General features: G+C 37.3%; 1 protein-coding gene across 2 annotated transcripts in view; it reads left to right on the forward strand.

Moving 5' to 3' along the window:
* POLR3G (RNA polymerase III subunit G) overlaps window positions 1-17,583 on the forward strand; it is a 38,301-nt gene that overhangs the window by 3,708 nt on the left and 17,010 nt on the right. For both annotated transcript variants that reach the window (XM_036310748.1, XM_036310749.1), the window contains exons 2-5: window positions 4,131-4,280; window positions 6,499-6,628; window positions 14,106-14,162; window positions 15,589-15,639. In XM_036310748.1, the coding sequence (XP_036166641.1) occupies window positions 4,164-4,280; window positions 6,499-6,628; window positions 14,106-14,162; window positions 15,589-15,639 (355 nt within the window). In that variant the 5' untranslated portion in view covers window positions 4,131-4,163. The remainder of the gene's footprint in view (window positions 1-4,130; window positions 4,281-6,498; window positions 6,629-14,105; window positions 14,163-15,588; window positions 15,640-17,583) is intronic.

The raw sequence follows: 17,583 nt of genomic DNA on the forward strand, positions 1-17,583 counted from the left end.
TGCAAAGATTTTATTTCCAAACTAGAGGCCCAGTGCATGAAATTTGTGCACTGGAGCTGGGTGCGGGGGAGAGGGGACCCTCAGCCCGGCCTGTGCCCTCTCCCAGTTGGACATACTTAGCGCTGCCACAGAGGTGAGAGAGTCTCCCACCACTGCAGCTGTGCTTGCCAGCCATGAGCCTGGCTTCTGGCTGAGTGGCGCTCCCCCTGTAGGAGCACACTGACCACCAGGGGGCAGCTCCTGTGTTGAGCGTCTGCCCCCTGGTGGTCAGTGCGCATCATCGTGACCAGTTCTGCCGTTTGGTCAATTTGCATATTTGCCTTTTATTATATAGGACTAGATTGAAATCTAGTACACGATTGAAATCGCGCGAGGAGGCACCCCGTGGGCCGCCGCGCAAGTCAGGCCAGGCCACCACCGCAGGTGGCCGGGACCCGCGCCTGACTGGTGCCGTGGGCGGCCAGGTCCACGCCTGACTTCTGCCCCAGGTCCCCCCTGCCTGTGTCCGCTCCGGGGCTGCCCAGGCCGGCACAGTGGCTCGGCCAGCCCCAGGCCCTCCCGCCCCTGACCCCTCTGCCTGTGTCCACTCCGGGCTGCCGGAGCTGCTGCACTGGCTGGGGCAGGCTCCTCTGTCCCTGTCTCTGTCTCCTTCTGGGCCTCACCTGCGTGCGCAGCCACCTCCTGTCTGGTCATCCTGTTCCGGCGTCCCGGCCTAATTTGCATATTACCTCTTTATATATTAAGATAAGGAAAGTCACATTAAAGTTATCAGCAGTTAGGACTTCAACATCCTTTTGGAGGGGACACATAAAGAACAGATAATATTATGTTACATATTTATTTACGTCTTTGTGTTTTTTCCTCCATTGAAATGTAAGACTTGAGGGCAGCAACCGGTTTTGTTCAGTGCTGTCTGGTTCCTGCCACTGTGCCTGGGATGCTCAATATTGGTTGAGTGAATGACTCAATGAAATTGGCCAAATGAAGTAAAGTAAGACTTGGATAATGAGAAAATGGGGAAAGCTGGTTTAAAAATCCTTTTGTTCGAGAAAGTTGAAAAAGAAACAAAGCAACTGTTAAGTCAACTTAAAGGATTTTAAAGAGTGCTGCTTAGGCATTACTTGTAAGCTATTTTTCCCATGAGTTAGTTGCCAGAGCCAAGGGAATGCCTCTCAGCTCTGCAAGAGAAGGAAAAATGAAATTAGCAGTTTCCCCGGGTATAGGAGAACTGACTGACTCATGGTAACCAAACTAAAAAGAGATGGATTTATAGGCCAGAATGCTATGTAATTATTAAGGGTGTCTCAAGAACAAGGACTGATTTTTCTCTGACAAGGGCAGTACATTCACTAAAGATAGCACTTAAGGTTGCTTGATAAAAACAAGTTTAGAGGCAGCAGAGTTTGACATTTCTCAAGGGATATCCCATCAAACAGTGGTAGCTAATAGATTCCCTTTTTAGGGTGAGTTTTCCAACTACTTCCCAAGGCCCACCTCCAAAGATTCTGGCGTAGTAGGTTTGAGGTCTTGAGGATCACTTGGGACTCTGTGTAATAAGTCTTTCAGGCAGTTCTCATGATCAGGCAAGTTTGGAAGACATTGCCTATAATTGTTCTTGTGGCAAATCCTGGATTGGAATTCTACCTCGGGGTCTCAGCCATATCTACTGGGCTCCCACAGTTCGTTTCTTAGCCCTTCTGCTTAGCAATTTTCATACTTAGGAGACCTTCCTTCAGTAAGCTCAGCATATGCTTTAATGACTCAGCAATTGAAACAAGGCCATTTGGATATTTTTCTTCTCTTAGTGTGGACAGCTGAAATGAGCTTGGTTGTTAAAATAAGCACCTTTCCTATTTGAATTGTGTTTCATAGTAACTAAATAGTGGATGTGAGGAATTGATTCCTGGTAGAATTTCAGTTAATAAATACAGAAAGAATGACAAAACGTGTATATTACTATATTGCAATCCATAATGGAATAATGGATCATCAATGACAGCTAAAATCATCAGGTCAAAACTAGGGGGAACTTTATACCAGATGAAACAGACTGACAGTACCTGAACCCACTGACCAGAACATCACCGGGACAGACACTTCATATGCATCCTGATGTGATGCAGTAGGAAACAAGCATCTCTTAAGTATCCTTGTAAAAAAGCAAACTCAAATTATTATTTTTTTTTTAAATATATTTTATTGATTTTTTACAGAGAGGAAGGGAGAGAGATAGAGAGCTAGAAACATCGATGAGAAACATCGATCAGCTGCCTCCTGCACATCTCCCACTGGGGATATGCCCGCAACCCAGGTACATGCCCTTGACCGGAATCGAACCTGGGACCTTTCAGTCTGCAGGCGGACGCTCTATCCACTGAGCCAAACCGGTTTCGGCGCAAACTCAAATTTAAGTAAGCCTCTAGTCCACCTGTTTATAGAAGATACAGGGAATAGAGAAATGTGTTAAACCATATCTCATGTATACAACCATTCAAATCCAAAATATGGGACAAGATACAGCCTTGCTGCTCTCCAAGTGTGGTCTGTAAACTAGCATCTCAAGAGAGCTTATTGGAAATGCAGATTCTTACGCCCGCCCAAGGCCAACTGAATCAGAATCTGCAATATAACAAGGTATCCAGGTAATTCATATGTGCCTTCAAGTTGGAGAAGCATTGTATGTACAATGATGCCGGGTTTTAAAATAAATAAACAAATGACAAGAGAAAAGCGGGAGGGAACTCTTAATTTGGTGTGGGAGGGCATATTGCTTTTTGAGCTTACAGGCTTGAATGATAACCTTATCAATGGGAAAAGTGATTTTAAAAGTGTGTATTAACCCTGGCCTGTGTGTCTCGGTTGGAGCATTGTCTCTTAACACTGAAAGGTGGAGGGTTCGATTCCTGGTTAGGGCACATACCAGGTTGCAGATTCTATCCCCACCTGGGAAGCTACCTGTCCATGTTTCTCTCTAATATCCATGTTTCTCTCATTTTCCCTCTCTCTAAAATCAATAAAAAAACAAACATATCCTTGGGTGAAGTTAAAAAATATATTTAAAGTGTGTATTATAATCTTCACTACAGTCAAATGCAGAGCTGTGGTGAAAGATCCTTAGGGTAGGAATCCTGTGAATGCGGTGCCAGCTCAGTTGTCACATTATAATGTAATCATGTTTTAGACACTTCAGACATTCAGTATAGGGCATTGAGTACCGTGACATCTCTACTATCCCCATAGTTGAAGAGAGTACAGTTTTATCCTACCTTTAACAATGTCAATTTCAGGTGGTTTTCTCTGAACTTATGTTTTTTGCTTGGACGGACCTCTTCAGAGTCTTATTGAGCCCATTCCCATTTCTAAAGGGAGGACACTGAACTTGATATCAAGGATCTTTTCTAACATTGAAATTCTAGGATTAAAGAAATAATCATTTACAAGTTTTTGTTGTTGTTAATCCTCACATGAGGATATTTTTCCATTGATTTTGAGAGAGAGAGAGAGAGAGAGAGAGAGAGAGAGAGAGAGAGAGAAAGAGAAACATTGATGCGAGAGAGGTACAGTAGCAATTTTGCCTACTGTATACGCCCTAATCAGGGCTGGGGATTGAACTTGCAACCATAGTATGCCCTTGACCAGGAATCCAACCCACAACCCTTCTTTCTGAGGGCTGATGGGTCTACTGAGCCAAACAGGCCAGGGCCAGTTACAAATTTAAAGTATGTATGACTAATAGTCTTCAAGTTGAATGAAAAAGCAGTGTCCTCTCTTCATCAGCCTGACCTTTCCTTGTCCATACTTTTACATAGATAAGAGATCTTGTTGCCAAACCACAGAGGAGTGGAGAAAATTGCATCAACTGACTGTGCAGTGGTTGGGGCAGCCTCTTGAAGGAGACCCAGCGTCAGTCTCCACCCAGGGCCTGGGGTGAGGTAGTTGAGGCCATGGTCAAACACGACTAGATGTGAGGAGTTCAGGAATCCGTTGATCACATGGTTATTTCTTTAAACATTTTGCCTTCCAGAAGTGTTTAAATTGGCCATGCTACTTAAGGGGTGGAGTGTATTTTGCTTTAAAATGTTGGTTTTATTTTTCATATGATCCAGTAAATCTTACTCCTTAATTTTCAGAATTTTCCCACATTTCTGGTATAACTGGTTCCAATGGCTGGGAATAAAGGAAGAGGACGTGCTGCTTATACCTTCAATATTGAGGCAGTTGGATTTAGCAGAGGTGAACGGTTACCTGATGTAGCATTGAAACCACCGCCACTATTTCCTGTAAGTGCATTAACAATGAACTCTCACAGTGTGCTTTTTCATGTTTCAGAGAACATTAAAATTCTATATAGGACTTGAATATACGATATCATTATGACATCCTTAAGTGTAAGAAAGTAAGAGCATGTTTCGCTTACTTTTGATTTAAATATTTCTACTGTTCTTCCCTGAACCTTTTCTAGTTTTCAGATTGCTTTCTCAAAATACAGAAAACAAAACTATACATACAATTCCATGAATATATTCAGTCCTGTGTGAACTAAGAAATATTTTTTAAAATTCATGTATCTTAGGTTGCTGTTATTGATATGTTATATTATTAAATAATATTTTTTAAAAGGAAAGGTTTTACTGTGGTCCTCAGTTCTCATTCTGCCAGACTTTGACTTAATGATTTTCTTTTCACCTTGCATCTATAGAATTTAATTTTGCTCCCTACTTTACCATTTGGCCTTTTTTTCCCCCACTGAACTTTTTCTTTTGCTTATCTCCCTATTTTATTAAAGCAAATTTAAATTTGTTACTGTTTCTCAAACGGTAAGTGCTTCTATTACATGTAGTGTTGCTTTTAAATCTAATGGGTATGCTGCAGGCTTAATTGGCATAATATCTAATGCTTTCACTTTATAGTTAGTCTAAAAAGTAAGCTTACATTTCCAGATGTGTATGTGTTGCAGTATAAAACAATGAAAAAAATCATAAATAACCAGATACACCGTCCAGGAATCTTTTTCCTATTCCAAAAGGAAAAGTTCTTGTTGAAAGATGTATGGTAGTAGAGGACCTGGGCACGTTTATCTGGGGATCTAGACATCTCACATAAGGAGTCTCTACTTTTTGCTCTTGATGTTTTTTGCCTTCCCTATATTCACTACAACCAAAAAAACAAACATAAATATCTCAGATATAGGTATAATACCACTTTATGCTTATTTCTTTTAAAACAAGGCTCTTGTCCATGTGTGGGATTACTTCTAAACACTAGAGCTGTTAGTATACACTGTTGTTTTATACATGGAATAAAACTGGAGTTCCTTACTACTGGCTAAGAGGCTGTCTGATCTGGCCTTTTTTATGTCTCTCTGACCATTTTCCTACCGCACTATTCTCTCTCCCTAGCCTTCCTGGCCTCCTTGTTCCTTCAGGCATTTTCCTCTGCTGGTTCCTCTGGCTGGAGCCATCTGTTCCCAAAGTCTTTGCATAGATGGCTTCCTAATTTTATCTAGCTCTCTGCTCAAACGGGATTTCCCCAAGAGGCCATGCATGCTTATCCTGTGTAGAATAGCCACCTCCAACCTCCATGGACTGCCAGTCACCTTTTCCTCTACCCAGCTTCATTTTTTTCATAGCACGTATCACTACCCAAAATTACATATCAACTCATTTGTTTACTTATTTTATTGTGTTTTTCTCCCCTAGAATGTAAGCTTCCTGAGGGGAAGAACTTTGACTAGTCTTCATGGTATAGCCTTTTGTCTAACCATGTCTGGCTTATAGTAGGCACTCAATAAATAGTTGTAGAATTAATGGATAAATTTGGAGTAAAATTTTGACAATGTATCCTACACTTAGCCTCTGAAACCAGAAATGTCTTTACTATATGCCCTGAGGATCTACTTTTTTATGAATATGTGTGTGTGCATGTAACTTTTAAAAACTGAAGATGTAATTTCAAACTCCTGCTTTACATGTTCTGTGGGCTTACGATTGTTCACTTCTTCAATTCCTTCACTGTAAAATGGGAAATATTGATGATACTTTAAATGAGATCACAGATGTTGAATATTGAGTACATCCTAGTCCTAGCAACCACTTGCTAAATGATAGCTGCTACTATTACTTTTTTTATGCTACTGCTCCAACCAATACTACCACCACTGTTGAGGTTAATAGAAAATGATAGCAGTTACTCTCATTTGGGTGCCTTGATCTTTAAAATATGAAATCGCAGTAAACAAACTATATAGCAAAATGGTTATTTTGTCATCAGGAAAATTAGGGCCAGTAGAAAAATTAACCATCTTTCCTACCTCTAAAATAAGAGCAAATGGGCTAAAAGGTTAAATAGATTACAAAAACTCAACATCTTTTAAGTTGATTGTAAAGCTTATTGCCTACAAAATGTAGTTTTTCAATAAAACTGACATTTTCCAGAATGTAGGCAAAAGGGATATTAAGATATTTATTTAAAAAAATCATTGTTCTTAACTTAAAACAGGATACAGATTATAAACCAGTGCCACTGAAAACAGGAGAGGGTGAAGATTATATGCTGGCCTTAAAACAGGAGTTGAGAGAAACTGTGAAAAGAATGCCTTACTTTATAGAAACACCTGAAGAAAAGCAAGGTGCGTATTGGACTGCGATTTTGTGGCTCAGTGCGTACAGATGAAACAATGCTTTGGCACAAGATATATGATCATTCCGTACTGGCTGATTCGACTTAGTCAGGAATTATCCTACCTTGAAAAAGTGTATTTATGTTGATTTAACAGAAAATATATATTAAAAATTTTGATATTTTATTTGTGGAATTACCTTTCACAATAGTTTTATGTATTCAGTAAAAATTATGAAAAACTTGCCAAAACCAGTTTGGCTCAGTGGATAGAGCGTCGGCCTGCGGACTGAAAGGTCCCAGGTTCGATTCCGGTCAAGGGCATGTACCTGGGTTGCGGGCACATCTCCCGTGGGAGATGTCTAGGAGGCAGCTGATCGATGTTTCTCTCTCATCGATGTTTCTAGCTCTCTATCTCTCTCCCTTCCTCTCTGTAAAAAATCAATAAAATATATATTTAAAAAAAATTATGAAAAACAAAACATACTTAAAAAGTGAAACTCATCTATAATGTTTATGTCTAGATTAAAATATTTTCTAGTACAGTCCAGAAATTTTCTTCTGTGTGTGTATTCTTTGTTGTTGTTGTTAATCCTCACCCATTGTATGCTTTTAGAGAGAGTGGAAGGGAAGGGCAGAGACAGAGAGAGAAACATCAGTGTGAGAGAGAGATGGTAGATTGGTTGCTTCCTGCACACTCCTAGGGCAGGGGATCCAGCCTGCAACCCAGGGGTACATGCCCTTGACTGGACTCAAACACTAGACCATTCAGTCCGAGGGCCGACGCTCTAAATTCTGAGCAAACCAGCTAGGGCTGCATGTGTATTCTGAGACCTTTCAGTCTGCAGGCCGACGCTCTATCCACTCAGCCAAACCAGTTAGGGCTGTATTCTTTTTATAAAATTGAACTCATGTTACTTTGTATCTCCCTGTTTTACTCAGTAGCATATTATTAGCATTTTTGCTTATCCTTAGTATTCTTAGAAAATATGATTTTTAATGACTACATGGTATTTCATTGTGGATATAACATTAATTGTAACTAATTTCCTACTGTTAGATTTAAGGTTGTTTCTAATTTTTTTTTTCTCATATATAATGCCATGATTACTATCCTTATACATAAGTCTATATGCAGGCCTCAGATTATTTCATATTTTGGTTAAAAATTTTAAACGCCTTAACTGTATTTTGGCTTATTATTTATACATCAGATATAATAGAATACAAAACACATATTCATTGGTTATGCTAAGGTCAGAGAGAAGATTGAGTTGGAGAAGGTTTGACAGTCTCAGACTGGAAGTGGGAAGTGCTTTTAGAAGCAGGGAACCCATTTCCGAGTGCTTATTTAGCAAAGTAGATCTATATTGATTTTCAGTTTCTGCCCTTGAATGGTGAAATTAGAGAGATCGATATCATTCTTGAGTTTTCAAAACAACATCATTAAAACATGAGAAATTCATATAGTATCATCATATTCCATTAGTAATAAAAATGCATTCCATTTTCCCTCTCTCTGGAAGCTAGAATTGGCTAAGAGTCAAAAGGAAGTCTTGACAAGTAATATTATATGTGCTTGTAATTATAAGAAGCCTTTTAGACAGGTTCATTTAATTTTTCAAACTATAACTGCTTGAAGTTACATAATGGTTTGATAAGAAAGAGATAATTTTACTTAAAAAATACTGAATTTTTTTACTTCAACATACTGAACTTTTTAACTTTCATGATTATGTTGCATACTTTTATTTCTTTGAATTGAAAATGAAATTAAATCTCTCACATTAAAGATTTTAAAAAGTAACACTAAGTGAACTAATAAATATTCATTCTTATTAGAAAAATAACAATGTAGGGTATACTTGAATCTTTTCAAAAATTAGTCTTTTTTGCTCAGCCAGCATGGCTAAGTTGTTGAGCCTAGACCTATGGACCAGTAGGTCAGGGTTTGATCCCTGGTCAGGAGGCATGCCCAGGTTGCAGGCTCGATCCCCAGTAGGGGGTGTGCAGGAGGCAACCAATCAGTGATTCTCTCCTATCATTGCTGTTTCTATCTCTTCCTCTCTCTTCCTCTCTGAAATCAATAAAAATATATATATTTTTAAAATTAGTCTTTTCTCTAGACTGCAAAACAAATTTATTTAACTAAATGTGCTTGGTATTAAAGCACATGTCTAATTTAAAAGTGTGTCATGTCATTAAAGTATTCATGCAAGTCTTTTAGACAGGCACATTAAGAACATAATTTCATTGCTGGTTTCTGGGAGTGGTTGGTTTGTACCTGGATAAAGATACTCTTTATCTTTAAAGACTCTTTATCTTTGATAACTGCACAATAAAATATCTAAAAATATAGGAATCTTTTGCTTCTGTTATTTTTATTCAGGAGAAAATTTGCATAGGATTTTCTAAACTAATAAAGTACATTCTCCTTGAAATCTTCATATTTAACTCTCTTTCCTGATGTAATCTGTTTTTTTAAAAAATTATGGTTGAAAATAATGGTTTTTAAAATATAAGCATACATATGTTTATATAGGTTAATATGGTATTATATATATATATATATATACACACACACACATACACACACGTTTATATACTATACATACCATGAATGAAAAATAATTGGCCAGACTGAATGGAAATCAACTGTGAGAGGGAGATAACGTTTTACATAATGTTACATCACTGCACCTTTACCAGCCTTCTGCCATCACTTGCCACCTACGTGCTTTAGGAAAGAGATGCTTATGGACTAATGTAAAAAACTAAATTACTAGAGACTAGAACAAACAAATAGGGCAGGATATCACAAGAATTCCTGATAATCAAGTCGCTGGTGGCTTGGGGCACTGAGATTTGTCACAAAGAACTGGGGCACAGAATAAACATTTAACGTTGTGATGTCTTCAAGGCTTGTTTACGTTTTCAGGTAGAATTTTAGAAGTGATTGGTATTTTCTTTACAATGAAGTTTATTATTTTTATAATAAAGGAAAAACACCAATGAATTTTATTGAATTTTAGCTGCAGAGGTACATAGAGATCCTCTGGTCCAGTGGTTCCCAGCTCAGGTTCCTGAGCCATGGGATTTTTTTGTAGAAATAGGAGTGACAGAGGAGATGGTTCTGTAAGCCATTTTAGAACTTAAAGCCCAGTGGAAATTATGAATTTACCTGTGATATGGCCATAATGTCTTGTACTGAATACATGGAATTTGTTTTATTAACTCTTGATATATATACCATTAGGATCCATGTAACCCTATTTTAATTTTTGAGTTTCTTTTTGAGCAGTTCTTACTATATGTAATGATTGGTATTCGTAACTTTTATTTTTTTCATAGAGATCTTCAAAAGGACAAGACCGTTTACTTTAAAATTTTTCAAAAAACACCTTTTTAAAAATGTTATTTAAAACATTTATTGATTCATTAATAATATAATCAATACTATTAATTCATTAATATTGCATTTACAACCAACAACACTATAACTCATGCCTGAAGGAAGACATTTAATGTATGCATTTTCTTTGTAAGGCACATTACAGCCCCTGTTGACTATTATTTACTTTCTGTTTTTAAGAGTTTGGCTTCTTTAAATTTCACGCATAAGTGATACCATACAGTATTGGTCTTTTTCTGTCTGACTTATCTCACTCGGCACAGTGTCCTCAAGGTCTGTTCATCCATTCCTTCTTTGGCTGAATTGTATATACGCCACATTGTCTTTAGCCATTTATCTGTTAATGGATACTTAAGTTGAAAAACACCTCATTTTTTATTAGCGTTACCATATCAGTTCATTTGACATTTTTATTAATCTAAAATACATTTGGGAATCTTAGTGATCTTATTTGTCCTGCCTTGAAACATTTTGGTGTTTCATCATTGTAGATATTATTTCATCATTCATTCATTACTCCGCACTATGCTGAAAAAAAAAAAGACTAAAATATTAAAAAAAATAGAAGAATGATAAAATTACATAGAAGGATTATGCAATATTGGAATAAATCATCAATCACTATTACATCACCCTTTAGTTTTCCTATTGTGTTGCCTAAAGTATTACATTAATTTTTAAGAAGATATAAAAGAAGTATGGAGAGTCTCTTGTCTTTGTAGTTTTGTTTTTGTTTTTGCTTTTATAGAATACAACTGAGAATTTAAACTTTTTTCTGCTCATAATGGCAAAGAGAAGAAAATTGACAGGAAGATGTCTCCCAATTACTAGACAAATCAGAAGATGAATGCAAAGAGACAGAAATAGCAGCTCTCTGGTTACTAATGATGAAATTGATTATATAAACAAAACTTCAGACTGTCGTCATTTGATAATATCCTAAGTGAATTTTCTCAAACTCAAGAATCAATGAGTAAACAACATTTTTAAGGATAAAAAGGAAATATGGTATTCTCATGTAGTTAATCTTTGAAAAGCATGTATTTACATATTTTTTTGTGAAAAGAATTTGGAACATCCTGTTTGCTAAAATGACATGTGACCATATATATTTTTTTTATGATATTAATATACCAAATTTATTTGATGTAGTTTGTAAGTGGACAAATTCTGAAGGCAAAGACAAAGATGATTTAAAAAAATAGATTATGTAGAAATTAAACGATTTAGTAGTTTGTTTGTTAATTGGTGATTATAAATTTAATAATGAAACTGTTTTTTTAATTATAGACCAAAGAAGATAGCTGGCTCATCCTCTCTTCAACAAAAATGTGAGCCATCAAAGTTTTTTAAAGTACTATATTTTGATGGTGCAAGTATAAGAAGAATTGGAAGTAATGATAAGCTAGAACCTTATTAGACATGCATTTATAATTTGAATCATTTAGATAGTGCAAGTGTAAGAAGAATCAGAAGTAATAAGTTAGTACTTACTAAAGATGCATTTCAAATCTGGAATCAGGATAGTATTTATGAAACACATGCATTCAGGGTTTGTGCATGACAAACACAGAATAGACAACTGATGCACAGTTAGCTGCACTCAAAGAACATTGCCATTTTAGGTAAATATACCTTCAAAACCGAAAAATAATGAAATATAGATTTGAGTTTACTTAATTTCTTATTAAAATTTCTGATAATTTTTATTCTTTTTAAATAACAGCTTTATTGAGATAAAATTCACTTTTTAAAGTATACAGTTCAGTGGCTTTTAGATTAGTCACAGAATTGTACAACCATACTACTATCTAATTTTTATAAGCTTTTTATCACTCAGAAAATAAACCCTATAATCAGTAGTATCACACCCCCATTCTCCATCCAACCCATGGCATCCACTAATCTGCTTTGTGTCTAGTGACTTGTCTGTTCTAGATATTTCATATAAATGAAATGATATGTTTCCTTTTGTGACTGGCTTCTTTCACTTAGCATGTTTTTAGGGTTTGTCCATGGTATAGAATGTATCAATGCCTCATTTTTTTTATGGCTGAGTAATAGTCTATTTTATGTATATACCACATTTTGTTTACCATACATCAGTTGGCAGATAATGGGGTAAGCTCTACTTTGGGACTGCTATGAGTAATGCTGCTATGAACATTCATGTATACATTCTTATGTGAACATAAGTCATTTCTATTGGGTATGTATCTAGAGTCATATGTTAACTCTATATGTAACATTTTGAGGAACTTCCAAACTGTTTTTGCAAAATTTTGCACATTTTCCCATCACCAACAATGTATGAGATTTTCAGTTTCTCTACTCCTTGCCAGCACTTGTTATTGTCTTTTTGGTTCTAGCCATCCTACTAAGTATAAAATGGTACCTAATTGTGATATTGATTTGAATTTCCCTAATGACAAATGATGTTCAATATCTTATCATGTGCTTTTTGTCCATGTATTATATCTTTGGTGAAATGTTATTCAAAATATTGGCCTCTTTTTATTTGGGTCCCAGTACTTCCTCTTATTCTTCTGTAAATTATTTGAAAGTAATTTAAAAATATAAAAAATGGTTCATTGAAAGCAGGTAAAAACTGTTTTTCTTAGTATACTGTGGGTTAAATTTTTTTTCAAAATATGGAATCTGTTTTGTAGAAATTATAAAATGCAAATGCCGGAAATCTCTCATTTGTGCCGACTTCTCTTTATAGATGTAAAACTTGAGAGCAAGATTGATGTCAAACAGTTAAATACCTAGAAAAGCCTGGTCTCTTGGCCTCTGATCTGCCTTAGTTATTTTTAGTTATCTTTGTCTAACACCATGGTCTTAGTATTATTTGGAAGCATTTTCTTTTCTTTTTTTTTTTTTTTAAATATATTTTATTGATTTTTTACAGAGAGGAAGGGAGAGAGATAGAGAGTCAGAAACATCGACGAGCGAGAAACATCGATCAGCTGCCTCCCGCACATCCCCCACTGGGGATGTGCCCGCAACCCAGGCACACGCCCCTGACCGGAATCGAACCTGGGACCTTTCAGTCCGCAGGCCGACGCTCTATCCACAGAGCCAAACCGGTTTCGGCATGGAAGCATTTTCTTAACATAGAAAAAAATCATTACATATTTGGGCCTTGATTTTGTGGCAAAGTGGACAAAGCAGAAGCAAGAGACACAGTTGTGACTCATCCATTTTTGGCAAACTCAGAAGATCCCTGCAGAGTTCTCAGTAGTTGGCATGAAGGCTTTCAGCTTGCTCATTCATGGCCCCATCGAGTCCAACCTCGCCTACTCCTACCCTTTTCCTCACTCTCCTCCCCAGTGGGTTGTGAAAAGTGGCTAATTGAGAAGCCTAACTGAATGTGTTGGAAGTGAGCAAACAGCCCTCCATCCCCACTGAGGTACTTAATACATCCCAGTTACACAAGGTTTACAGATTAGGACAGTGATGGCAAACCTGTGACAGGCGTGTCAGAGGTGACACGCGAACTCATTTTTTTGGTTGATTTTTCTTTGTTAAATGGCATTTAAATATACAAAATAAATATCAAAAATATAAGTCTTTGTTTTACTATGGTTGCAAATATCAAAAAATTTCTATATGTGACACGGCACCAGAGTTAAGTTAGGGTTTTTCAAAATGCTGACATGCCGAGCTCAAAAGGTTCGCCATCACTGGATTAGGAGCTGGAGACCAGTGTCAGCAGAAGAAAATAGAAGGTGCTGAGTAGACCTCCTTGCCCTTGTATGTAAGTGGCTTCCTGACAGTGTCTTTGGCTTTTGTGACTGTCCTCAGAGATGAGTCAGGTTGTCTGATTCTAAGAGCTATAATTAAAGTTTAGGTTTCTGCTCAGTTCCAGCCATTCATACGCAGCTGCTTCTTGACACTTCAACGCTCATTGAACTCTTCAGTATGTGTTCAGGGATACATTATGTACAAATGTGGGAAACCTCCCTGAATGTGAAGTAAAAGATACCTGGTGTTTTCAGTTATTTTAAAGGAAAGGCTTAAATCCAGGTTTATTCTTGATTTTTCTAATGAACACTTTTTAATTTTTTTCTAGATATTGAAAGATATAGTAAAAGATATATGAAGGTGTACAAAGAAGAGTGGATACCAGGTAATTATAAAACTGAGAATGTTAAAATAATAATTAATGGCAATTTTTCCTACACCATATTTTCGTAGGACAAATTTTCTATTTCACCATAGTAAAATAGAGTCTGTCTCTTTTCCACAATTATTAATGTATATCTTATAAAAACTAAGATGACAAGGTTTTTATACTGTAACAAGGAAGAGCTGAAGTATTTTTGTGGAAGTTCCGAAAAAAAATATATATATATACACACACACACACACTAGGATTTGGCAGACCCATTTGGGTTTTCAATTTTAATTTGCCACAATCACAGTTTTAGTCGGTAGTACCAATAGTACTCAGTTCTGTGCTCCTGAGTGATTTGCTTTTGAAGAAAGCTTTTGATAGCTTTTGAAGAAAGAACGAATCTAGTGTTAAGGGTTTTTAAGCTAAGCTCATGGATCTTCCTTTCTTTCAAGCAGACATAGACTATTTTTAGTTGTTAAGATGCCTTTTCGAAAGAACCGTACTCAAGAGGGTTTTTTTTTCCCCCACAACATTCATACATTTGCATTGGATATAGACAAGGTAGAAGGGGCTGGAGAGATCTCATCCAGCTCATTTATGTTGCAGATTAAAAAAAAAAAAGTTGCCCTGGCCGGTTTGGCTCGGTGGATAGAGCGTCGGCCTACAAACTGAAGGGTCCCAGGTTCGATTCTGGTCAAGGGCATGTACCTTGGTTGCGGGCACATCCCCAGTAGGGGGTGTGCAGGAGATAGCTGATTGATGTTTCTCTCTCATCAATGTTTCTAACTCTATCTCTCTCCCTTCCTCTCTGTAAAAAAACCAATAAAATACATTAAAAAAAAAAAGTTGCCATTGAAATGAAGTGACCTGTCTTGGTGACTTTGGATAGTGCTACTGAACACAAGTTAGAGGCACAAGAAGGCCCTGGAACTTAGGAGAGAGAGGAACAAAGGTAACGTGCCTGTGAAGAAGTGGAGGGGTCAGGAAAGACACAGAGCAAGAGCACGCTTATGCTAGGCTTTTTTTTAAAGGGGATTCTATATATTGTTTTAAAAACTTTTTAATCAACAGTTTATCATGAATAACTTTTCATATCTATTCATTCCCAAAACTTTTTATGTAGAAAAATATTCTTCTACACTTTGCTTGTTATGAAAATTTCTGTCATTAAAATCATTATTTATAAATAGCTGTTAAAAGAATGTTGTAGACATTTTATAGCACTATTTCAAAGCTATTTTAATGAACACTTTTTCTTCATGGGAGAAAAAACATTATTGTGATATTTTGATACCCAGGCTAAATCTGTACAATCAGATATTAAGAAATTTTATTTTCATTGCTTGAGCAACTGTTGTATTTTTGAAATAATTATGTCCAGTACCACTAATTTGTAGAAGGAACTGCAATTTTTGTATTTCTTTTTTTGGACATACAGATTGGAGAAGACTCCCAAGAGAGATGATGCCAAGGAAAAAATTCAAAAAAGGTACATTGACTAAAATAACAATCCAGGTAGGAAAAGGTTATTGCTTAAATTGTATCTAATGTGGAATGGTCAATCTGAAGCTACACTTAGTGTTCTGAATGCCTTTTCTTAAAATATATTGACGTTTTGATTATTTTGCTAAAGCTCGTTTTGTTGATTTTTTGTTTTGTTTTGTTGATTTTATTAAATTATGGAATTTGATGTGATAGGAAAGACTTTTCAATTATGTAGACAATTTTATTTGCATATTTGAAAATTTGTACATGGTTATATTGCCCGATTTTTCATTTTTTAGTTGAAACATTTGGAATTGGTAAAATTTGGGGATTGGTAGAATAGAACTTTATGTACATAAAATACCAAAGTGAAAGTTTCCATTGTGTTGTGCTTTCATAATTCCACCGAGTAAATAATTGTTCAGTATCTACTTTTGCTGGACATTGCTAAGAGCAGTTAAATAGTGAGCGAAGTGGGAACAATCCTTGTCCTAATGGAGCTTACATTAGTAACAACATTAAAAGCAAAAACCGGGGTGCCAACAGGAAGCGGAAGTGAAGAATGCGAATCCCTGCGGTTTCCTAGCAACGCGAGGGGGGCGGAGCAAGTGACACTACCAGCTGACTACAGTGGAAGAAGACTCTGTGGGTGGGTCTGTGGCAACCCCGACTGCCTGACCGGGAGCCGAAGTCGAACGATCATCGTCAGAATGTCGGGCAAGACCTAATTGAAATCTTTCCCTCGCGACTGGCGCAGACCATCATGAAGGCTCGATTAAAAGGAGCACAGACAGGTCGAAACCTCCTGAAGAAAAAATCTGATGCCCTAACTCTTCGATTTCGACAGATCCTAAAGAAGATCATAGAGACTAAATGTCAATGGGTGAAGTGATGAGAGAAGCTGCCTTTTCACTTGCTGAGGCCAAGTTCACAGCAGGGGACTTCAGCACCATAGGTCTCCAAAACGTGAATAAAGCCCAAGTGAAGATTCGAGCAAAGAAAGATAATGTAACGGGTGTTACCTTGCCAATATTTGAACGTTACCATGAAGGAACTGACAGTTACGAACTGACTGGTTTAGCCAGAGGTGGGCAACAACTGGCTAAATTAAAGAGGAACTGTGCCCAAGCAGTGGAGCTCCTGGCGGACCTGGCCTCACTGCAGACGTCCTTTGTTACTTTGGATGAAGCTGTTAAGATAACCAACAGGCGTGTAAATGCCCTTGAACATGTCATCATTCCCAGGATTGAACGCACCCTTGCTTATATCATTGCAGAGCTGGATGAGAGCGAGCGAGAAGAATTCTATAGGTTAAAGAAAATACAGGAGAAGAAAAAGATTCTCAAGGAAAAAACGGAGAGGGAATTGGAGAAACGGAAGGTAGCTGGAGAGGTGACGGAGCCTGCCAACCTTCTGGCTGAAGAGAAGGATGAGGATCTTCTGTTTGAGTGATCTTGCCTGCTCTCGTTCTTTCAGAAGTCCTGACGTGACATCATTTTAGTTCAGTGTGTAGGTTTGGTTCGTGTGGTTATTTTTTGGTCTAATTTCACTGGTTGTAAAACTTCCCTGGATGTCCATTTATGGTATTACTCTTGCAGAATCCTAATTTACCAACCATTGATCACAGATGAGATTTAGAGGAACTTTTAGAATTTATTCTGCAGAAGTGTCACCGTACCCCAATTATAAATGGTTACAAGTGATCGGCTTACCAAGCATATTAGGAAATTCTCCTTAGGAACCATAGTGGTCTCAGGCCAATACAAGGAGGCCAGCTACTGTAGGAGCACCCTCCATTCCTACCCATCCACACCCCTGGCGCTGCTGTCTGACATAGCTGCAGTCATCCTGTGTTTCTGTGGTACTCCTCCAGCTCTAGGAAAGCCTTCCCTTAATTTACCTTGCATGACAGGTCTCTGTTTGTTCTCTGTCATGGAACAGTTGTGCC

Source organism: Myotis myotis, unplaced genomic scaffold, assembly GCF_014108235.1.
Source record: "Myotis myotis isolate mMyoMyo1 unplaced genomic scaffold, mMyoMyo1.p scaffold_m19_p_5, whole genome shotgun sequence".
Classification (NCBI taxonomy): Eukaryota; Metazoa; Chordata; class Mammalia; order Chiroptera; family Vespertilionidae; genus Myotis; species Myotis myotis.